This window comes from Oncorhynchus kisutch, linkage group LG15, assembly GCF_002021735.2.
Source record: "Oncorhynchus kisutch isolate 150728-3 linkage group LG15, Okis_V2, whole genome shotgun sequence".
In the NCBI taxonomy this organism is placed as follows: Eukaryota; Metazoa; Chordata; class Actinopteri; order Salmoniformes; family Salmonidae; genus Oncorhynchus; species Oncorhynchus kisutch.
Genome location: NC_034188.2, coordinates 19,023,003 through 19,046,224, shown reverse-complemented (window position 1 = coordinate 19,046,224; position 23,222 = coordinate 19,023,003). Strand labels below are relative to the sequence as shown.

Sequence of the window (23,222 nt, the reverse complement as noted above, 5' to 3'; positions counted from 1 at the left end):
AACAGTGAGGACCAGTCTCTATATAAGTGTTCATATTGCAGTTGAACAGTGAGGACCAGTCTCTATATAAGTGTTCATATTGCAGTTGAACAGTGAGGACCAGTCTCTAAAGAATGTTCATATTGCAGTTGAACAGTTGGGACCAGTCTCTATATAAAGTTCATATTGCAGTCGAACACTGAGGAGCAGTATTCTATATAAAGTTCATATTGCAGTAGAACAGTGAGGACCTATCTCTATATAAAGTTCATATTGCAGTAGAACAGTGAGTACCAGTCTCTAAATAAAGTTCATATTGCAGTAGAACAGTGAGGACCAGTCTCTATATAAAGCTCATATTGCAGTAAAACAGTGATGACCAGTCTCTATATAAATGTCTTATTTCAGTAGTACAGTCGGGACCAGTCTCTATATAAAGTTCATATTGCAGTAGAACAGTGTGGACCAGTCTCTATATAAAGTTCATATTGCAGCCTGGGTTAGAGTGTTTTATGTGTGAGGTCAGGTTCCCAGGGTTCAGTGTTCAGATGTGGCTCTGTTCTCCCTGCTGCTCTGTATGTATGATCTGTGGGGGACAAGTCACTCTGGGAACCACACAGGGGTCGCTGGCCCAATCTCCCCCACGCCTCATACAAAAATATGAAATTGTGCAGTTCCTGTATTACGCCAAGACATAATCACTATGGTAAATGTAGGTTTCTGTCCTAAATATGTATCAGCAGTGTGAATATGCCATTATTCTGACTGTATAGTACAACAGGGCCTTGTATACATAGTATATTACATTGTTTTTAGAGTAAATTCTCTCCCTTCTACCCCCTCTCCAGGCTGCCATCTGTCGTAGCAGTCAGCCCCTGTCTGGCTTCAGTGCCCGCTGCCTAGAGGATGAGCAGATGCTGGAGGCCATTGTGAGGTCCAACCCCCGTAGTGACTTCATGTATGTGGTGGACACCAGGCCCAAGGTGAGCCCCTGGCCACAGGGCCAATGGAAGTCCTTCAACAACGTCTATTCTGTATGTTCAGGTGGAGCTTTGTTTTTCAATGCAGCACTTTGCCAGCTGGGCCCTGGGGCCAGGGGCTCATCTTGGGCCTGGTGTCAGCTGGTCAAGCTCACATTAAATGCCTGGCTTCATGCCGTTCAGAACATGCACAACATGTACAAAAACAGTGGCAACCTTCATCCTAACTTTAACATGCGGAAGCCTTGCTCCATCTAGTCTTTAAAAGTCATGTCTCTCTGAGGATTTCTCTTTGATTAAACTGTATGTACTGTATGTCTTTCCAGCTTAATGCAATAGCAAACCGAGCAGCAGGGAAAGGCTATGAAAACGAAGACAACTACTCCAACATCAAGTTTCAGTTCATAGGCATTGAGAACATCCATGTGATGAGGAACAGCCTCCAGAAAATGCTAGAAGGTATGAATCGGGTCAACTCCCACAGTGTTGGAGGCCTGTAGCAGATCATCTTACATTGCATCCATATGAATACTCTACAGTCGACCAGCTAGCTATCACTCTGTGGCTCACTAGACCTCGTTCAGCCATAAAAGCCAATCTCTGTGTTGTTCAGTACATCACTGAGAGCTTGATTTCAGAGAATGCCAAAGTAATATTCACTCACAGCCACAGGTTTGTTTTGTCTACTGTCTCTCAACTTTATTAAACCCAATACAGTTCCAGACTGGATTAATCTTGATCCCTCAAATGTGATCCCACTTCATTCTCTTTAAGTGGAATCAATATACCAGGTCCCCTGCCACCCCTGTGGCTTTAATATGCAGCGATGCAGACTGCTCTGCTCTGCAATCAGGACTTAGGTTGACCCATAGGAGCGTTTCTGGGCAATGTGCAGGGCCAGGAAGACATTGAATCCATCTGGATTTCATCTGCAAACTATTTTTGTTTCCTGGAGTGGCCGATTTGGGACCTTTTTCCCCTTAAGAGGGAGACGGAGGGCGTGAGAATTATGTGATTTAGCGTATGAAAAATAATATCTGGCCTTAGCTGTGATAACTCCTTGCCCCCTGGAAACACAAGGGAGTCTACGAGTTCTGAAGAATGCAAGAGAGAGGCTTTGTCCTGCAACAGATTGCATGGCAATGCAGTAGATAGCTATGTCAGTTCAAAACATTTTTTTATTATCCTTCAGAGAACAATAGTTTCCCGGAAATTAGCCCATGCTGTAAAACCAAGGTTGACTGAACCCGTTGACTGAACCTGCAGGCTCCAGCTGCCTGTTGCAGAGTCACATGTCAGGTGGGCTCACGGGTCAGCGCACTAATATTGTCTGGAAGTACAGTACTCAGGGTCACACACACACGTCAACACATCTGTCAACCCACCCCTCTGTGTACCTCTGTCAACTCTTAATAGCTGTCTGGAGAGATGGATGTTTTTGTAGGGAGTTGGCATATCTACAAATTATTATTGAAAATATTTGTGTTTATTTGAAAACTCTCCTTTGTTAACCAAGCTGTCAACACTGGAGGAACTCTGGAAACATTATTTTGTCACTTTGTCACAACTGACAAATTATTGATCTTAAACTTTCAGATTAAAAATGAAAAGTTATACACTGTATGTTTTCAAGGAAAACAAATCACGTAATGCATTAAGCTGTATGCTGCAGAATTGAGTCTGCATTTAGTTGCCTGTCTTCTGTCTCAATATTTAAAGTGAGATCCAGTGTCAAATGGCCTGTGTCAATATTGACTCAAGAGTCCCCAACATCATATTGGGAAGAAAACATACAGTACCAGTCAAAAGTTTGGACACGCCCACTCATTCCAGGGTTTGGACACACCTACTCATTCCAGGGTTTTTCTTTGTTTTTACTATTTTTACTACATTGTAGAATAATAGTGAAGACATCGAAACTATGAAATAACACAAATGGAATCATGTAGTAACCAAAGAAGTGTTAAACCAATTCAAATATATTTTATATTTGAGATTATTCAAACCAGCTTCATGAGGTAGTCACCTGGAATGCATTTCAAATTAACAGGTGTGCCTTGTTAAAAGTTCATTTGTGGAATTTCTTTCCTTAATGCATTTAAGCCAATCAGTTGTGTTGTGACAAGGTAGGGGTGGTATACAGAATATAGCCCAATTTGGTAAAATACCATATTATGGCAAGAACAGCTCAAATAAGCAAAGAGAAACGACAGTCCATCATTACTTTATGACTTGAAGGTCAGTCAATCTGGAAAATTTCAAGAACCATCAAGCTCTATGATGAAACTGGCTCTCATTAGGACCGCCACAGGAAAGGAAGACCCAGAGTTACCTTTGCTGCAGAGGATAAGTTCATTAGAGCTACCAGCCTCAGAAATTGCAGCCCAAATAAATGCTTCACAGTGTTCAGAGGAGAGAGGAGGCCTTCAAAGAAACCACTACTAAAGGACACCAATAAGAAGAGACTTGCTCCGGCCAAGAAACACAAACAATTGACATTAGACCGGTGGAAATCTGTCCTTTGGCCTGTCTCCGCATGTGTGGTTCCCACCGTGAAGCATGGAGGAGGAGGTGTGATGGTGTGGGGATGCTTTGCTGGTGACACTGTCAGTGATTTATTTAGAATTCAAGGCACACTTAGCCAGCATGGCTACCACAGCATTATGCAGCGATACGCCATCCCATCAGGTTTGCGCTTCGTGGGACTATCTTTTATTTTTCAACAGAACAATGACCCAAAACACAGCTCCAGGCTGTGTAAGGGCTGTTAGACCAAGAAGGAGAGTGAAGGAGTGCTGCATCAGATGACCTGGCCTCCACAATCATCCAACCTCAACCCAATTGAGATGGTTTGGGATGAGTCGGACCGCAGAGTAGCAGCCAACACGTGCTCAGCATATGTGGGAACTCCTTCAAGTCTCTTGGAAAAGCATTCCTCATGAAGCTGGTTGAGAGGGTGACAAGAGTGTACAAAGCTGTCATCAAGGCAAAGGGTGGCTAATTTGAAAAATCTCAAATGTATTTTGATTTGTTTAACACTTTTTTGGTTACTACATGATTCCATATGTGTTATTCAATTTTTTTTAATGTTTTCACTATTATTTTCCAATATAGGAAATAGTCAAAATAAAGAAAAACCTTGAATTTCAAAGTTTTCTAGAAATCCCAGTTAGAAGATTCCTGGAATCAGGAAGGAATAAGCAGAACATCTTTGAATCCTCCAATCATGATTTCTGGAAAACCGGGGAATTATGGGGAATTTGTAACCGTATCCGTGTCTACCACTGAACCCGGTGTGTTTTCCCCTGCAGTGAGTGAGGCATGGTCCCCCTCCATGTCAGAGTTCCTGGAGGGTCTGGAAAGCTCAGGCTGGCTAAAACACATCAAAGCTGTCCTGGATGCTGGCATCTTCATCGCCAAGGTTAGTCTGTCTGGATGATAATCCCCTCTGTCTGTCTCAGTGCTACACTTAACCCTCCTGTTGTGTTCTTTTCATGTTAATTCATTCTGTGTTCCCGGTCCAAAATGACCAACCCATTATAGCTGATTGTAAATCCATAATAATGCATATATTACCACCTAATGTTGTGTTAGATCTTCTAAACTGTTCTTGTGAACAGTTTTTTTTATATTCTATTTGCTATTTATGGCCTGTAGGCCTCATTGACCTGAGCTCATACAACTCGTTTTTGAGTTAAAAAAAGCACAATGTATAGATTATTTTGACTATAACAAATACTCAGATGAAACACATTGTGCTATTTATCACAGACTACTTTGTGTCAAAGTTTAACAAGGACTCTCCTCCTCACCAGTGTCATGATCAAAGATATAATCAAGAGCCTCACATACACTATATCGTTTGGTCATTGTGCTGCCGCAGAATTAATTGTCAGCATGGCCTCAAAAAAGCTTTATATACCAGAGCTGCAAGAAAAGTTCTAAATATTATTGAAACAATGTTGCGATTGTTTGTGAGAATGTCAACAGGTGTGGTTCCTGTGGGGGAAAGATTCTATTGGGGAAAGGTTCCCGTAGGGGTTGCCATGGAAGTGAAGAAGGTGTGTGTGTGTGTGTGTGTGTGTGTGTGTGTGTGTGTGTGTGTGTGTGTGTGTGTGTGTGTGTGTGTGTGTGTGTGTGTGTGTGTGTGTGTGTGTGTGTGTGTGTGTGTGTGTGTGTGTGTGTGTGTGTGTGTGTGTGTGTGTGTGTGCCCTCAAACACACATGCATGTGGGGTTCTGGGAGAGGAAGTGTGTCCATCTGATGAATGGGCATATGCCTGAACTCAATTTTATACATTAATTATAGTCTCACCCATTCATTCCTAATGACAGGTCATTTTTGACTGGGAACACCACAGATGTACAAATGTTAAATAAAACACCCAAAATGTAATGAAAATCATCAAAATGTATTTTGTGTGTTCAGATGCCCCATGTGGACAACGTCATGGAACCTTATGACAATCAGATTAAATGAACTACATTTTTCAGAGAGAAAACATGTAAATCGGTCCAATTCGACGGGAACACAGCAGGAGGGTTAAGTTATTGTTTTTCAGACTCTCTCTCTCGTGTCTGCGTGCGTGCATGCATGTGCAGGCCGTTGCAGAGGATGGCGTTAGTGTCTTGGTCCACTGCTCAGACGGTTGGGATCGTACTGCTCAGGTGTGCTCTGTGGCCTCCGTGCTCCTGGACCCCTACTACAGGACTCTCAAAGGACTCATGGTACATCCCCTACTGTCTCTCTGAGCAGGGTATCTGCATATTCACTAGTGTACATCTTGAACCTATAGTCAGTTTATAGTGTATGGGTTCATGTATGTCATATTCATAGAAATAATTACCCTAAATATTATATCATACAGACAGCTCTTAACACATGATCAGCAGGTTTGTAATGATTCATGTTTAAAACCTCCTCTACCTAGTAGCCACTAGCGCTCAATACTTGTTTGAATAGATGGCACTTCATTTGAAATGAAGAACATTCCTTTTCCCCTCGTTTCTGGCTGTGTTTTAGTTTTTCACATTTTTATTGACATGTAAGCACATTGACGTTGACATACTGTTAAATTACGGTGTGATTGTAGTTGATCACGTCCTCTTGGAAGGTAATGTAAGTAGGTCCGTGCTGTGCTTATGGTTCTGGATTCTTTGATCATGAGGATTTGTTCTGTCTGACTGGGTTTCTGCCAAAAGGCATCTCCATGGAAAAAAGTTACTGTGACAGGAAGCCTGACTTCTTACAATCATCTTGAGACTTAGTAGAAAACCACCCCACACATTGGGTGAGGAAGTTCAAGCTTTCTCATGGTGCAAACTGTCTCTCTCTCTGTAATATTTGTACTCTTTGCTGTGAAACAAAGATGAAAGTGATGAAACAGGTTTAGACCCAAGTTATATACAAATAACACCTTCTGGCATCCTCATGCATAAGTAAATCATATTTTATTCCCCTGTATTCAGGTTCTCATTGAAAGAGACTGGGTTTCCTTTGGACACAAGTTCTCTCACAGGTGTGAACTATTGTGTTTTCTTGCAGATATAATTATTTCCTTTAGCAACAAAATCAAAAGTTGTACACTATATAGGGAATAGGGTGCCATTTGGAAAGCAGGGTGCCCATGTTGCCCTCTCCCCTCAGATACAACCACCTGGATGGAGACCCCAAGGAGGTGTCCCCGGTCATAGACCAGTTCCTGGAGTGTGTGTGGCAGCTGTCGGAGCAGTTCCCCTGTGCCTTCGAGTACAACGAGAGGTTCCTCATCACCATCCACAACCACATCTACTCCTGCCAGTACGGAAACTTCATAGGCAATAACCAGAAGGAGAGGACGGAGCTTAGGTAATAACCAGAAGGAGAGGGCGGAGCTTAGGTAATAACCAGAAGGAGAGGGTGGAGCATAGATAATAACCAGAAAGAGAAAGCAGAGCTAAGGTAATAGATAGAAGTCTGTCAATTTGCCGTTCCTTGTCTTGGATTTTTGAAACTGACTGTGACTTCACACATAACTAATCTAAACTATTTACTGAAATGTTAAGGCTTTTTTGCTTATTATTTCAGATATAATAGTGTTCAAATTCACCTAACATGAGACACAGATTTAAACAAATAGGCCTACTGGGCTAGCCAATCCAAGAGACATGAACAGCTTCAGTCAGACCAGACAAAAGAGAGCAGGAATTCACACACACATTCTTTCTTTCTCAGTCAGAATTTTGTGTTCAGCTGTAGTTGGTCGTTGCCGTTTTTTTGAGAATGGCCTTATTTCTATTACAGCATATTGGATGACTGTCATTCATATTATATTCACCCAGGTCAATGTAACAGCGGTAGGTTTAGGCTACTACATGATACCCGTCATGAGGTTGAATGAATGAAGGTTTACAACAGCACAAATCGAGAGAAATTTGAGTAATCCATGTAACAGATATTGACACATTCAATACCGTCTTGCACACTCTTGCCTGCATCTAGCTGATCTAGGTTGTAATCATTAGTCCAACAGTTACAAACAAGTGTTTCTATTAGACAAATGTAGGTATGTTTATCCTTGTTTGGTTCCGTTTAACTGCTATACCGTTGTCACCATATTAGCTAACGTCAAGTAAACATAGCTACTAGAACTAACACGTTAGTAAACCCGCTACAATCATGCAGTACAGTGTACAGTTACAGCAGCAAGCAGTTTAGCAATTACACTGGCGTGCCCAGGTGGCAATAAATTAATAAAGCCAAAAGCTTACCTTGACTTAGAAGAGTTCCAGTGTTGAATAGCCATAGGTAACATAGAATCCTTCTCTGTTTGAGCCGGAGTAAGTGAAAGTGAATTTGTTTTCAGAAATATAGCTAAACTCTTTGAAAAAAGGGTTCCATAAAGGTTCTTCGGCTGTCCCCATAGGAGAACCATTTTTGGTTCCAGGTAGAACTCTTTTGGGTGCTAGCTAGCTGTAGCTTATGCTTTCAGTACTAGATTCATTCTCTGATCCTTTTATTGGGTGGACAACATGTCAGTTCATGCTGCAAAAACTCTGATAGGTTGGAGGATGTACTACGGAAGTTGTCATAATTACTGTGTAAGTCTAGGGAACGGGGTGAGAACCACGAGCCTCCTTGGTTTTGTATTGAAGTCAATATACCCAGAGGACGGAAACTAGCTGTCCTCTGGCTACACCATGGTGCTACACTACAGAGTGATGTTGAGACAACTGTAGACCTTCATTGCGAAACAGCGTTTTTTTTATCAATTATTTGGTGACATGTATAGTTTTATCTAAAAAGGATTACTTTTGTAATGTTTCGCTATTTGTATTTTTATCAAATTTACTGAGGAGTATGGTCCTCCCCTTTCTCTTCAGAGAAGCCTCCAACTGGTTGACATGTGTGGTGTGTTTTGTGTTGAGCTGTAGTTTACATGTGTGATGTGTGTGGCTGTAGTTGACATGTGTTATATGTGTGGCTGTAATTGACATGTGTGATGTTTGTGGCTGTAGTTGACATGTGTGATGTGTGTGGCTGTAGTTGACATGTGTGATGTGTGTGGCTGTAGTTGACATGTGTGATGTGTGTCTGTAGTTGACATGTGTGATGTTTGTGTCTATGGTTGACATGTGAGATATGTTTTTGTGTTGTCAGACATCAGGAGAAGACCCATTCTCTGTGGACCTACTTGTGGGAGAACAGGACTGACCACATCAACCCCCTGTACAGACCTGACCACAGCCAGACTCAGGGGGTTCTGCGCCCAGTTACCGCCCCCTACTGTTTTAAGTAGGTTGTGCATATTTAAGGACAAGTAGTATTTCCCCACTATTTTTCTCAACTGTATTGAATATGTATAAACTGTGTGTGTGTGTGTGTGTGTGTGTGTGTGTGTGTGTGTGTGTGTGTGTGTGTGTGTGTGTGTGTGTGTGTGTGTGTGTGTGTGTGTGTGTGTGTGTGTGTGTGTGTGTGTGTGTGTGTGTGTGTGTGTGTGTAGGTTCTGGAGGGCCTTATACAACCGTTTTGACAGAGGCATGCATCCTCGCCAGTCTGTGATAGACTACCTGATGGCCATCAGAGAGGAGACACAGCAGCTGGAGGAGCAGCTTGTCTCCCACGAGGAGGTAAGGCAGGACAGGAGGGCTGATGATATAGGCTATGTCCCAAATCACACTCTATTCCCTATTTCGTGCACTACTTTTGACCAGGACCATTTGATTGAAGTCGCTGTTCTTGTCTTAGTTTTTTTTCTAATATTATGTAGTGTTATCCACCCTAGAAAATAGCCATGTTGGAGAAGGAGCAGGGGAAGAGCATCCAGACAAAAACTAACACGTTGGATAGGAGCCACGCGGTGTGGGCCTCTCCCCCCTCAGAGAGCTGCCTGGGTTTGGCCAACACCCCAGGAGACTACAGCGGACTGGGAGACTTCCTCAGTTCATCACCCTGCCAGCAGATGGGGCCAGAGAACAGTCTTCTGATCCTCCCCCGACCAGGGGAGCGCCGCAAACCGTCCGACCCAGACCTTTCCACCAACAGTGATGACCAGGAGTCGGGCATAGCAGACCTCAGCTCCCCGCCAAGTGAGGACAGTGCCAAGGACCCTGATGAGGCTGCCTACTCTGCTGCCTGAGCAGTAGTGACATTAATGTTGTCAGAGGGAAGAGAGGTGCACTTTAATGGGCAATTGCGCAATGGGTATTATAAACTGACTAACTGTTGGGAATGATTAGTCAGTGAAATGACAAGTGGATCTGATCTGTATGTGTGTTATTTGTGTAGAGTTTTTACTTTTCATGTGGTTTATGGTATTCCATACTTAAGAAGTTAGCTACAACAATGAATGGATTTCGTCAGAGCCTTTACAACTAAATAAAATATTTAATGTTATATATTTATGCAAATGTGTAATATGATAATAATACATTTAAAAATTAAATTTGGACTAAAAATCTTTCAAGTGCACTGTAAACCAAAACATGATATCAAATGCCAAATTTGTCATTATACTCATGCAGTAAACCTCCTAATTTAGTGTAGTTTTATAACCAAAGCCAGTCCATCTGGTTCACTGGGCTCCTTGTGCATGCTGTAACTCACGAAGCTACTGAACCAACCCAGCAGGCTGTAGCATGTGGAGATATTGGCATGCTAGTACTAGGGGACGGACACACAGGGAGGAGAGTAGCTTTGTGCATCTCACCCAACAGAATGATCACAATTCTGCTCAAACAGCTTAGGTTTCACTGTCAAAGCACAGGTACTGAATGTCTTGTGGAATAATATCTACTGCTATTGTAAGCATTGCACGTTGTTTTATTTGTATAAAGAATATACATAATATGTCCTATCTATATCCTATTTCAAAGGAATATTACAACATAAATATTTATTTTTATTTAGTTAATTTGTAAATGAATTGATTTGATTGTGTTAAAAGTTCACTAGAAAAGACCACTAAAGCTATAAGAGGACTTGTGCATTAAATAAAGATTGAACATTCTTGGGATTAAGACTTTTGCCTTACCTTATAAACAAAAAGTATATTTATGAAAGTTGATTCAACATTCAAGTTTTTGATGGATATTTTCTGCTTGCTTATGCTACGTTCATAACTAAGTGGGAAGATGGTATTTACCCATACGCATGGGAAAAATCCACCTGAATACCCCTCCAACTCAATTACTGAGCTCTGACTTCTCCCACATGCTGTACCAGGGTTGCCTACTCCTTGTATACATCATCCAACTAAATGCTTAGTTAGTATAATGGGGATCCTGTTTTCTGGAAACAATGCCTACAGTACCGTGGACGGGTTCCTCAGTTGAAAACGTCAATGCGAAGGTTGAGTCGTTCTCCCCTGGTAGTTATGGCCCTGCTCTGTATGGATATTTTTGCCCACCCCCACAATGTACATTTTTTCAACCTGCACACTAGGAGGCGGCCAGACAAATTTTGGGGTGTAGTCTGCCAATAAACCTAGAAGAAGACGTAGAGACGAAAAGGAACCAGGGGTGTATTACATTAGTCCAAACAGTTGCAAACTAAAACGAGACGTTCTATTGGACAGATTCAGGTAAGTCCCGCCCATTTCGTTCCGTTTGCTTCCGTTTAACAAACGTTTCGGAACAGAATCGGCGTAATGAATACGCCCCCGTCCTTGGACTCCAAAGGCCAACGTGTATACGTTCGTGACGTCACTGTGTGCGTGATGACGTTGTAATGGAGGTTCAGAGGTGGCAGCTGTGGGTTGATATCAATGACTGTCGGTATTTGGAATATAAAACTGTTTAAAAGTTAGTTAAAAGGCCCTGACCGTTTTTAAACAAGGTAATTGGGAGTTTTTTAACTGTTTACTTTTAATTGCACAACCCTTATTTAGCGAACGCTAAGTCGGGAAGGTTGAAATTCAATCCCTATTAGGAGTTGGTTAGCTAGCTAAGTTAACGTTAGCTAGATTTGCTAGCCAGCCACATATTTTAGCCAGCTGGCTAACGGTAGCTGACAGGTGCTAGGGTTGGGCATTATAAGAGGCGATGAAACACTATGATATCATTGTATCTGAAGAGAAACGCCTCTTGTCCCCACTCTAAGGTTAGCAGACTCTTAGCTAATTAGCTAGTGAACTGCTAGCTAACTAGCTAGTGGGACAGGTAAGTTAGCTCAGTTCGATAACTAGATGGGTGCCTGTCATCACAGCCTGCTAAAAAAGTAGCTAGCCAGTTATTTGCCCCAATAACATCAAAGCATAGTAAAGTCCTCCTAACAGCAAGATTGTTAGCTACAGCATTAGCTATCTAGATTAGGCAGTATGTTACACAGTATATTAGCTAGCTAACGTTAGATGTCTGTAATTCTGTCAAATCTAGTTAACGTTAGCTAGATGTTTTAATGTAACCATCGAGTATGTGGCAAGAAATCTCACAGGGTTATAGTGTAACCGGACATTGTTTGTTGTTTATCTCCAGGTCAAACAAATAAAGAAGGACCACAATTCCATGGTCATTTTCTCGATTGAGAGTTTGTTTGTTTGTTTTTGATGCCTTGCTTGTAGAGCTGGCACTATGCCCGCGGCTACTGTGGATCATAGCCAAAGAATATGTGAGGTTTGGGCTGACAACCTGGATGAAGAACTCAAAAGGATCCGCCAGGTCATTAGAAAATACAACTACATTGCCATGGTAAGTTATGAAGAGTTCTGATTAAAGGCATCTTGGTTGACACTGACAGATATTTGCTGAACATTGTGCTGCTGCTCCATTTCTGCCTTCTCTATTGCTTTGTGTTCTGTTCATAGGACACAGAGTTTCCAGGTGTAGTTGCGAGACCGATTGGAGAGTTCAGAAGCAATGCTGACTACCAGTACCAGTTACTGCGATGTAATGTAGACTTGCTAAAGATTATCCAGCTGGGCCTTACCTTTATGAATGAACAGGGTGAATATCCACCGGGAACTTCAACATGGCAGTTCAATTTTAAGTTTAACCTCACGTAAGCGTTCCCCTTTCTATGATGTCTATCAATGTTCAACTAATTTTCATGTCTTGTATAAAGACTTGACTTGCCCATGTTAGAGAACTCAGCTATATGACCTGCCTCTTGTACAGCACCTACAGAACAGGGGAAGTTTCATAGCAACGGCTCTTTGGAGGCACTAGGAGAAAAGGAAGAACCTTTTTGTTTTTACCATGAAAGGTTTTAAAGATGATTGTAATGTTTATATGTATTGTACGGTACTTTCTTGAGGAATTTGATTTTTATAACTTGAGATTTCTGCATTAAAGTAACTACAAAAAGGAAGTCCATTTGATGTAGTCTGTTATTGAGGTGATATTATTGTAGTATGGAGTTTGACTAGTTTACATGTCTGGACTGATGGGCAAAGGCACAAAAAACCTGCTCATATGATGTATGAAACCAAGGCAAGAACAGGCCTATGTTCAGTGTTGACACTGCACACAATCAGGGTCACGCTCATGACTAGTTCTGGGCCAGGCCATTTGAAGGCTCAATGTCAGCAAGCCACATTGAACGCCCTGGACCAGAGCTAGTTCAGGACCTCCATACAGGAGTGAACATGGTCATACTGAAGCTGCACTGCCTGCACACCATTCAGGTAAAGGACAATGTGACCAAGATTGTTTAGAAACCATGTGGCCAAGACTTTCACTTGAGCCACCAAATAGGCTGCACCTGTCACATGAGCTGCTTACTTTCTCAACGAGCTAATTGACTTGCTTTTCTCCTAGTGCCTCAAGTCATTTTTCAAATGTTTATATTGACATATTTCATAAATGCTTTCGAGCATATCGCAGGTACTGTTTTATTTTCATGTTTTAGTGAGGCACTGAAGACAGTGTTTTGAGTAGTATTTTGTTGTTTACATGTAACTTGTTTCTATTGTGGAAGTAAAACCTAAAGGCTTATCAGCAGTCTCAGACATTGAAGAAGATATATAGTGGGACTGCATCCACTTACACAGCAACAACAACTTTGTCATGCTTAGTGTACCCCTTGTTCTTATAGCCATTACATTCATTGATATAAATCAGGGGTTCTTAAACTTTTTCGGCTCTTGACACAAAATATATAAATTTACTATCTTCCTGTGACCCATATCTTGTTCCAACTACCCAAATTAAGAAGAAATTGTGTTAATATAGATATATTCTCATGACTCGCCACCCACCTCTCACATGCCCAGGAGCCACTTTGGGTCCCGACCCACAGTTTAAGAAACCCTGTTATAAATGTTGAGCCTAGGTGTGAGTGTGACCGGTGTCTCCCTTTCCGTCGTCAGGGAGGACATGTATGCACAGGACTCCATCGAGCTCTTGACAACATCAGGCATCCAGTTCAAGAAGCATGAGGAGGAGGGGATCGAGACATTGTACTTGGCTGAACTGCTCATGACCTCAGGGGTGGTGCTCTGTGAGGGTGTCAAGTGGCTTTCTTTCCACAGGTAGGCCATTTAAAATCAAATCAAACTTTATTTGAATACAACAAGTGTAGACCTTAAAGTGAAATGCTTACTTACAAGCCCTTAACCAACAGTGCAGTTCAAGAATAGTAAAAAAATATTTGCCAAATTAACTAAAGTAAAAAATAATAAAAAGGAACATGAACATAACAATAACGAGGCTATATTACAAGGGGTACCGGTACCGAGTCAGTGTGTGGGGGTAGATGTTAGTTGAGGTCATTTGTACATGTAGGGAGGGGTGACTGCATTGATAATAAATAGTGATTAGCTGCAGTGCACAAAACAAATGGAGAGGGGGGGTATCAATGTAAATAGTCTGGTGGCCATTTAATTAATTGTTCAGCAGTCTTATGGCTTGGGGCTAGAAGCTGTTAAGGAGCCTTTTGGTCCTAGACTTGATGCTCCGGTACCGCTTAGAAGCTGTTAAGGAGCCTTTTTGTCCTAGACTTGACGCTCCGGTACCGCTTGCCATGCGGTAGCAGAGAAAAGTCTATGACTTGGGTGACTGGAGTCTCTGACAATTTTATGGGCTTTCCTCTGACACCGCTTATTATATAGGTCCTGGATGGCAGGAAGCTTGGCCCCAGTGATGTACTGGGTCGTACGCACTACCCTCTAATGCCTTACAGTCAGATGCCAAGCAGTTGCCATAGCCATACCAGGCGGTGATGCAACCGGTCAGGATGCTCTCGATGGTGCAGCTGGATAACTTTTTGAGGATCTGGGGACCCATGCCAAATCTTTTCAGTCTCCTGAGGGGGAAAATGTTTTTTTGTGTTCTCTTCAGGACTGTCTTGGTGTGTTTGGACCATGATAGTTCGTTGGTGATGTTGACACCAAGGAACTTGAAACTCTCGACCCGCTCCACTACAGCCCCGTCGATGTTAATGGGGGCATGTTCAGCCTGCCTTTTCCTGTAGTCCACGATTTGTCTTGCTCACATTGAGGGAGAGGTTGTTGTCCTGGCACCACAATGTCAGTTCTCTGACCTCCCTTTAGGGTGTCTCATTTTTGTCAGTGATCAGGCCTTCCACTGTTGTGTCGTCAAGAAACTTAATGATTGTGTTGGAGTCGTGTTTGGCCATGGCGGGCGTGGGTGAACAGGGAGTACAGGAGGGGACTAAGTACACACCTCTGAGGGGCCCCAGTGTTGAGGATCAGCGTGGCAGACGTGTTGTTGCCTACCCTTACCACCTGGGGGTGTCCCGTCAGGAAGTCCAGGATCCAGTTTCAGAGGAAAGTGTTTAGTCCCAGGGTCCTTACTTTAATGATGAGCTTGTGGGCACTATGGTGTTGAATGCTGAGCTGTAGTCAAGGAACAGCATTCGCACATAGGTGTTCCTTTGTCCAGGTGGGAAAGGGCAGTGTGGATTGCGATTGTGTCATCTGTGGATCTGTTCGGGTGGAATGCGAATTGCAGTGGGTCTAGGATATCCGTGAGGATGCTATTGATGTGAGCCATGACCAGCCTTTCAAAGCACTTCATTGCTACCAACGTGAGTGCTATGGGGCGGTAATCATTTAGGCAGGTTACCTTCTCTTCCTTGGGCACAGGGACTATGGTAGTCTGCTTGAAACATGTAGGTATTACAGATTCGGTCAGGGAGAGGTTGAAAATGTCAGTGAAAGCGCTTGCCAGTTGGTCCGTGTATATTTTGAGTACACGTTCTGGTAATCCATCTGGCCCTATGGCTTTGTGAATGTTGTTTAAAGGTCTTGCTCACACGGCTACCGGCTACCGGGATTCAATCTTAGTCCTGTATTGACGCTTTGCTTGTTTGATGGTTCGTCTGAGGGCATAGCAAGATTTCTTCTAAGCGTCCGGATTTGTGTCCAGCTCCTTGAAAGCGGCAGCTCTCGCCTTCAGCTCGATGTGGATGTTGCCTGTAAATCCATGGTTTCTGGTTGGGATATGTATGTACGGTCACTGTGGGGATGACGTCGTCGATGCACTTATTGATGAAGCCGATGATTGAGGTGGTATACTCCTCAATGCCGATGATTGAGGTTGTATACTCCTCAATGCCATTGGATGAATCCTGGAACATATTCCAGTCTGTGCTAGCAAAACAGTCCTCGCTTCATCTGACCACTTCCGTATTGAGCGAGTCACTGGTACTTCCGGCTTTTGCTTTTGCTTGTAAGCTGGAGGGCGGGGGGAGGACTTTTTATGCATATCTGTGGGTGGCGTAAAGGTGGTCTAGAGTTTTTTTTTTTTTTCCCTTTTCCCTTTGTTTGCACATGTGACATGCTGGTAAAAATGTGGTAAAACTGGTTTAAGTTTGCTGCATTAAAGTCCCCGGCCACTAGGAGCGCCGCTTCTGGATGAGCATTTTCCTGTTTGCTTATGGCCTTATAGAGTTGGTTGAGTGAGCTATTACTGCTGGTATCGGTTAGTGGTGGTACATAGATGGCTACGAATAATATAGATGAGGTCTCTCTTGGTAAATAGTGTGGCTGTCAGCTTATCACAAGGTACTCTACCTCAGGCGAGCAATACCTCGAAACTTCTTTAATATTAGACATTGCGCACCTGCTGTTATTTGACAAAAAGACACACACACCCACCCCTCGTCTTACCAGACGTAGTAGCCTCTTCTCTGTTCTGCCGGTGCATGGAATATTACGCCAGCTCTATATTATCCGTGTCTTCGTTCAGCCACGACTCTATGAAACATAAGATATTACATTTGTTTATGTCCCGTTGGTAGGATAATCGTCATCAATTTTATTTTCCAATGATTGCATGTTTGCAAATAGAACGGATGGCAGGGGGAGTTTACTCGCTCGCCTACAGATTCTCAGGACGGATGGCAGTGGGAGTTTACTCGCTCGCCTACAGATTCTCAGGACGGATGGCAGGGGGAGTTTACTCGCTCGCCTACAGATTCTCAGGACGGATGGCAGGGGGAGTTTACTCGCTCGCCTACAGATTCTCAGGACGGATGGCAGGGGGAGTTTACTCGCTCGCCTACAGATTCTCAGGACGGATGGCAGGGGGAGTTTACTCGCTCGCCTACAGATTCTCAGGACGGATGGCAGGGGGAGTTTACTCGCTCGCCTACAGATTCTCAGGACGGATGGCAGTGGGAGTTTACTCGCTCGCCTACAGATTCTCAGGACGGATGGCAGGGGGAGTTTACTCGCTCGCCTACAGATTCTCAGGACGGATGGCAGGGGGAGTTTACTCGCTCGCCTACAGATTCTCAGGACGGATGGCAGGGGGAGTTTACTCGCTCGCCTACAGATTCTCAGGACGGATGGCAGGGGGAGTTTACTCGCTCGCCTACAGATTCTCAGGACAGATGGCAGGGGGAGTTTACTCGCTCGCCTACAGATTCTCAGAAGGCAGCCCGGCCTGCGCCTTCTTTTCCTCCGGCTTTTCTTCACACAAATGATGACATTTGGGCCTGTTCCCGGGAAAGCAGAATATCCTTCTTGTCGAACTCATTAAAGGAAAAAGCTTCTTCCAGTTCGTGGTGAGTAATCGCTGTTCTGATGTCCAGAAGTTATATTCGGTCATAAGAGACGGTAGCAGCAACATTATGTACAAAATAAGTTAAAACAACGCAAAAACTAACAAAATAGCACAGTTGGTTAGGAGCATGTAAAACTTCAGCCATCCTTTTCGGCGCCATCTTATCAGATCCAGATTCTAACCACACGTATGTTATTTGTCACATCTGGTGCAAATTTGACCATTGTTAAAATCAATCATCTTAGACCTAAGAAGCATTTGGTTTATTTTTCTGTTTGCAGTGGCTATGACTTTGGCTATCTGATCAAGATTCTGTCCAACTCTAACCTGCCCGAAGAGGAAGTGGACTTCTTTGAGATCCTTCGCCTGTTCTTCCCCATCATATATGATGTCAAGTACCTCATGAAGAGCTGCAAAAACCTCAAGGTAACTTCAGCACATCATAAGTTAAAGAAAGTATTACTCAACTTTGTATTCGATGAGTTTTCAGAGAGCTAACTAGGCCACAAGTCTTAATCGATAGCCTTTAAATGCATTATAGACATGGCCAGATGGCTAGATTAGCAGAATCTGTGAGTGACAGGGCGGAGTTTGATTGACAGGGTGGGCTACAGGAAGTGGCAGAACAGCTGGAGCTGGAGAGGATTGGCCCCCAGCACCAAGCTGGCTCAGACTCACTACTGACAGGCATGGCATTCTTCAAGATGAGAGAGGTACTCTGTCCATGTGTGTGTCCCAAATGGAACCATATTCATTATACAGTACCAGTCAAAAGTTATGACACACCACTTACTCATTCAAGGGTTTAAATGTTTTTTTAAAATTATTTTCTACATTGTAGAATAATAGTGAAGATATCACATCTATGAAATAACACATATGGAATCATGTAGTAACCAAAAAAGAAAGTGTTAAACAAATCAAAATATATTTTAGATTATTCAAAGTAGCCACCATTTGCCTTGATGACAGCTTGAGGAATGCTTTTCCGACAGTCTTGAAGGAGTTCCCACATATGCTGAGCACTTGTTGGCTGCTTTTCCTTCACTCTGCTGTCCAACTCATCACAAACCATCTCAATTGGGTCGAGGTCGGGTGATTGTGGAGGCCAGGTCATCTGATGCAGCAATCCATCACTCTCCTCCTTGGTCTAATAGCTCTTACGCAGCCTGGAGGTGTGTTGGGTCATTGTCCTGTTGAAAAACAAATGATAGTCCCACTAAGCGCAAACTAGATGGGATGGCGTATCGCTGCATAATGCTGTGGTAGCCATGCTGGTTAAGTGTGCCTTGAATTATACATAATTCATTGACAGTGTCACCAGCAAAGCACCATCACACCTCCATGCTCCACGGTGGCAACCACACATGCGGAGTACATCCGTTCACCTACTCTGTGTCTCACAAAGACACGGCGGTTGGAACCAAACGTCTCCAATTTGGACTCATCAGACCAAAGGACAGATTTCCACCGGCCTAATGTCCATTGCTCGTGTTTCTTGGCCCAAGCATGTCTTCTTATTGATATTCTTAAGTACAGTGGCTTGCGAATGTATTCACCTCCCCTAGGCATTTTTACTATTTTGTTGCCTAACAACCTGGAATTAAAATATTTAGCGCCTGTATTTAGCGCCATCCATCATTCCTTTAATTCTGACCAATTTCCCAATCCCTGCTGATGGAAAAACATCCCCACAGCATGATGCTGCCACCACCATGCTTCATTGTGGGGATGGTGTTCTCAGGTGATGAGGGGTGTTGGGTTTGCGCCAGACATACCATTTTCCTTGATGACCAAAAAGCTACATTTTAGTCTCATCTGACCAGAGTACCTTCTTCCATATGTTTGGGGTGTCTCCCACATGCCTTTTGGCGAACACCAAACGTGTTTGCTTATTTCTTTCTTTAAGCAATGTCTTTTTTCTGGCCACTCTTCCGTAAAGCCCAGCTCTGTGGAGTGTACGGCTTAAAGTGGTCCTATGGACGGATTCTCCAATCTCCACTGTGGAGCTTTGCAGCTCCTTCAGAGTTATCTTTGGTCTCTTTGTGGCCTCTGATTAATGCCCTCCTTGCCTGGTCTGTGAGTTTTGATGGGCGGCCCTCTCTTGGCAGGTTTGCAGGTTTCGCATTTAACCCAACCCCTTTGAATCAGAGAGGTGCCGTAATTGAGATCGACGTCGTCGGCGCTCGAGGAAAAGTGGGTTAACTGAGGGGCAGAACAACAGATTTTTACCTTGTCAGCTCGGGGATTCGATCCAGCAACCTTTTGGTTACTGGCCCACTAGGCTACCTGCCGCCCCATTTTTACAATGTAGAAAATAGTAACAATAAAGGAAAACCTTTGAATAAGTTTGTGTGTCCAAACTTTTGAATGGTACTGTATAGTTCACTACCTCTGACCAGAGCCCTATGGGCCCAGATCCAAGTAGTGCCCTATAAAGGGAATAGGGTTGGTACTGAGATGTTTGTGTGAATGGATCATAGAACAGGGAGATGACTCACAACTTGCATTTCTTCAAAGAGCCACCAGATGGTATTAAAGAGATAAACATATACTACTTTCACTAACCACATTTCCATCCACAGTTTTTATGGGAGTAAAGTCATACCGTATTTTTTTTAAATCCTGACAGCTGTGATTGAAACAGGAAGTTTCAGTACAATTTTATAAATTCTGACAGATAATTTGTTCGTTTGACATGGTAAGATCTTTTTGTGTCAGTAAAATTATTATGCGAGAAGTGGTGGTGGAAATGCCTTTATGGGCAAATATTAATATATTAACCATCATATCAATGTAAACTTGGAGTCACGCGATGTGTGTGTGGTCCTCCCACTACAACTCGGGAAAGCATGCAGTTCATTAGGCTATAGATGAAATAACACAGGGTGGTGAAAATGCACGGTGATCTTGATGCTCTTTCCAATAAATATCTAGGGTCTGATTCTGGTAACGTGATGATCGATGCTTGACTGCCTTTTGAAAAATAAAAATATTCTCGTTCTTATCCATAATAAGCCACTGTATTTGCGAGCAGTTGGTTTGATCGCAGGTGCCAAGACCAAAGTAGGCACATGTAACACAACAGTTGTGATTACTATTGGTAGAGTTGAAAATCGATGGACACACATTAAACTTTTTCTTTTTATTCGGTACATGAAAACTCAAGCGAAAAAGTGCATTTTATGTGCACAATGTTTTTGTTTTTTTGCAACAAGTCTGTTTGGTGAAACACCACTGATGTAAAATGCGCATATTGGCTTTGAATATTCTAAAATCTGCAATCTGTCGCCAATTGGGTGGAAACCTAACTACAAACTAGTATACTTTTTATTGTATCTGATGACATCACATATTTTTTTAGATGTTCTTTGAGGATCATATCGACGATGCGAAGTACTGTGGTCACTTGTACGGGCTGGGTTCAGGCTCTGCATACGTCCAGAACGGCACAGGGAACGCCTACGAGGAGGAAGCCAATAAACAGCTGTCATGACATCATCACTGGGATCTTTCTGGATGGTCTGCTCTAGTCAATTACTACGACGACTGGAATAATGGAAGAACAAAATCATTGTGTGTGTGTTTGTGCTTAAAATCATGTTTTTTTTCTATGAAAGCAGTTTAGAGGGGCTGGTTGGTTCATTTAGATTTCACATGAAGCGCTTGAAGAGAAACAAGGGATTTTAGTTTTTCAAACTTTTTCTGTAGAAATTTTGCACTTTAAAGCTCCTAACCAGATCCATGATTTTATATGAAAAGCTAAGTTTTTCTGGTATGCTCCTCTTTGTTGCCTTCTCTAAGTTAACATTTTTCACTTAACATCTGTCTTTATTATGAAAATAAGTTGTTTTTTTTCACCAAACTTAGCCTTAATAGTAGCTACATTTTTTTTAATGTTATTTTAATATTTAATTTATTGTACTGGTTGGTTCTTTTCATGTGACGAGACCCCCCCTCCCCTCCATATGTAAAGAAAAAAATGAAAAAAATGCAATATACGAGAGATTGTTTTTAAAGCTTTTGTAAATAAAGGCTTCAAACTTTTCTAACATATAAGAACTTGATTTGAGTGAGTTTGAAATCTGTTTAAGAGTCATATTTTAAATTATATACCTTATAGGTTATTGAGGCCTATATAGGAGAAAGGTACAAGAACAGTCAATAGCAATATAAACAGGCTGAACATGGCATCATTGTATTTATCTGATAAGGCATCACAGTACAGTACATAGCCTCACATGTTCATAAAGGTATTTTTCTCCATTCATGCACAGAGTATTAAAAAAATATAGATTGACAAGATTTTGCATACATTTGAGCCATTTACCAAAATGAAAACTGATGCGAAATGATGCTGATGACTCATTTCCAAACAGAAAATGTAATTTAAAAGGACCAAAGGAGTACAATCAGAACAGAACCCTCACAAGGAATGAAACAGCTGGAGCAATCACTGTATTATTTCTGCAGCACTTCCATATTTGAATGGAGTTGAATTGAGAATGCAGCAAACATTCTGAAACCGAGGCTTGGATTTGAAGACCATAGGCCAGTGTGTCAGGCCTCTGGAGAAAAACAGGATCTTTGGCTGGCAGTTTGACAATAAATAGCACTACAGGAACACTTGACATGGCAAGAACACTGACATAAAAAATAAGACTGATTGGTGATGTCTAAGAGCCAATGGTATCCTCACCAATGCCAGAGGAACACAGGAATCCTTTCAAATCAAAGAATATCAATATAGCCCTTATTCAAATGATTATTATGCAACAGTGATGTTACCGCGTTTCCAAGAGAGAGAAACTGGTATAATACATGAAACTATTTACGTTCTTATGTTTAGTTAGCATCCTGAGTATGAAGCATGCATCAGTTAATTGAAGGATTATTTTTTTTAAAATCACAACAGGTTGTTAATCTCTTCAATACTTATTTCATGTTCAATGCCATAAAAAGCTTAACACTGCATATCTCATCCAATAATCACACACACAAAGCATCTTTTACTCTTAATATGTCTATACAATCATAGAATCAACATTCACTATCATACATCTTTGCGTGTTGGTTTAGGATTAAGTATTGGCAAATTCTAAAATTACATTAAAATTGAATATTTATACTGTTTCTGTCAATAATCACAAATACAAGTTAGTCATTCTAGTTTAGACATTACACAAGTAAAAATAGACTAATTTGAAGACGAAGTCCAAGATAATCAAATCATACAACAATACTTCAAGGGTCCTTTACTAAAATAATATAGATGTACTGAACACATACACATGTAGCTTCTTAGACCAACCACCTGTTATACAAAGTGAAAATAAAACACTTCTCATTCTATTCTTATGCTTTTCAGATCCAAACTTGAAAAAACACGGCAAGTAATTGGAATGCAACCTCAATCTTCCGAGGCCACAACTTGATCTCATACTCAATATTCAGCCAACAGGAAACCAGTTTCCACCATGTTAAATGATTTCTTTAGAAACAACAATAACAATGCTTCGTTGGATTCATTGCAAATGTTACATCGTCTGTTTCCAATGATACTGGTGAGAGCAAAAACAACAGTAAACTAAGCCCTTCTAAGCAGCAATTAACTACAGCAGTGTGTTATGGTAAGAAAGATGACTGGTTATGGTAATATCACAACTGCACATTCTCATAGGCACGCTGAACACTGGGATCACCATAGACCTGTTGAAGGAAATAAGCATTATGTGATTCATTAGAAATAAACCATATCGTTTTTACCTCAAGCTTTGTGGATAATAATTTTTAAATATTGAGATCAATTTTCAACTCAC

At 42.1% G+C, this 23,222-nt stretch overlaps 3 protein-coding genes across 8 annotated transcripts in view; 2 read left to right on the top strand and 1 right to left on the bottom strand.

The window, feature by feature from the left end:
* mtmr7a (myotubularin related protein 7a) overlaps positions 1 to 10,455 on the top strand; it is a 41,600-nt gene extending 31,145 nt beyond the window's left edge. The window contains exons 6-14 of the mRNA XM_020502081.2: positions 828 to 962; positions 1,286 to 1,418; positions 4,271 to 4,380; positions 5,560 to 5,685; positions 6,427 to 6,476; positions 6,605 to 6,805; positions 8,597 to 8,731; positions 8,940 to 9,066; positions 9,222 to 10,455. Coding sequence (XP_020357670.1) covers positions 828 to 962; positions 1,286 to 1,418; positions 4,271 to 4,380; positions 5,560 to 5,685; positions 6,427 to 6,476; positions 6,605 to 6,805; positions 8,597 to 8,731; positions 8,940 to 9,066; positions 9,222 to 9,575 — 1,371 coding nt within the window. The 3' untranslated portion in view covers positions 9,576 to 10,455. The remainder of the gene's footprint in view (positions 1 to 827; positions 963 to 1,285; positions 1,419 to 4,270; positions 4,381 to 5,559; positions 5,686 to 6,426; positions 6,477 to 6,604; positions 6,806 to 8,596; positions 8,732 to 8,939; positions 9,067 to 9,221) is intronic.
* Positions 10,456 to 11,081: 626 nt separating this feature from the next.
* cnot7 (CCR4-NOT transcription complex, subunit 7) lies at positions 11,082 to 22,247 on the top strand. 5 transcript variants are annotated; one of them, XM_020502075.2, is made up of 7 exons: positions 11,082 to 11,272; positions 11,997 to 12,123; positions 12,240 to 12,433; positions 13,743 to 13,904; positions 17,685 to 17,829; positions 18,006 to 18,116; positions 20,768 to 22,247. In XM_020502075.2, exons 2-7 carry the CDS (start codon positions 12,007 to 12,009, stop codon positions 20,897 to 20,899), a joined length of 861 nt encoding a protein of 286 aa, XP_020357664.1. In that variant the 5' UTR covers positions 11,082 to 11,272; positions 11,997 to 12,006; the 3' UTR covers positions 20,900 to 22,247. The 5 variants fall into 5 exon arrangements, with proteins under 5 accessions (XP_020357664.1, XP_020357665.1, XP_020357667.1 ...); XM_020502074.2 differs by having other exon boundaries at positions 11,124 to 11,272; positions 11,911 to 12,123; XM_020502076.2 differs by lacking the exon at positions 18,006 to 18,116 and having other exon boundaries at positions 11,120 to 11,272; positions 11,911 to 12,123.
* zdhhc2 (zDHHC palmitoyltransferase 2) overlaps positions 21,579 to 23,222 on the bottom strand; it is a 28,296-nt gene continuing 26,652 nt past the window's right edge. For both annotated transcript variants that reach the window (XM_020502073.2, XM_031789799.1), the window contains one exon: positions 21,579 to 23,112. The gene's annotated coding sequence lies outside the window, so the exon portion shown is untranslated. The remainder of the gene's footprint in view (positions 23,113 to 23,222) is intronic.

Bases quoted from the DNA above. Each gene is read 5' to 3' on its own strand.
- cnot7 (XM_020502075.2), top strand. From the start codon at position 12,007: ATGCCCGCGGCTACTGTGGATCATAGCCAAAGAATATGTGAGGTTTGG. The intron at 12,434-13,742 runs GTAAGCGTTCCC...TTCCGTCGTCAG, and splicing joins AATTTTAAGTTTAACCTCAC to GGAGGACATGTATGCACAGG. The intron at 18,117-20,767 runs GTACTCTGTCCA...ATATTTTTTTAG, and splicing joins CATTCTTCAAGATGAGAGAG to ATGTTCTTTGAGGATCATAT.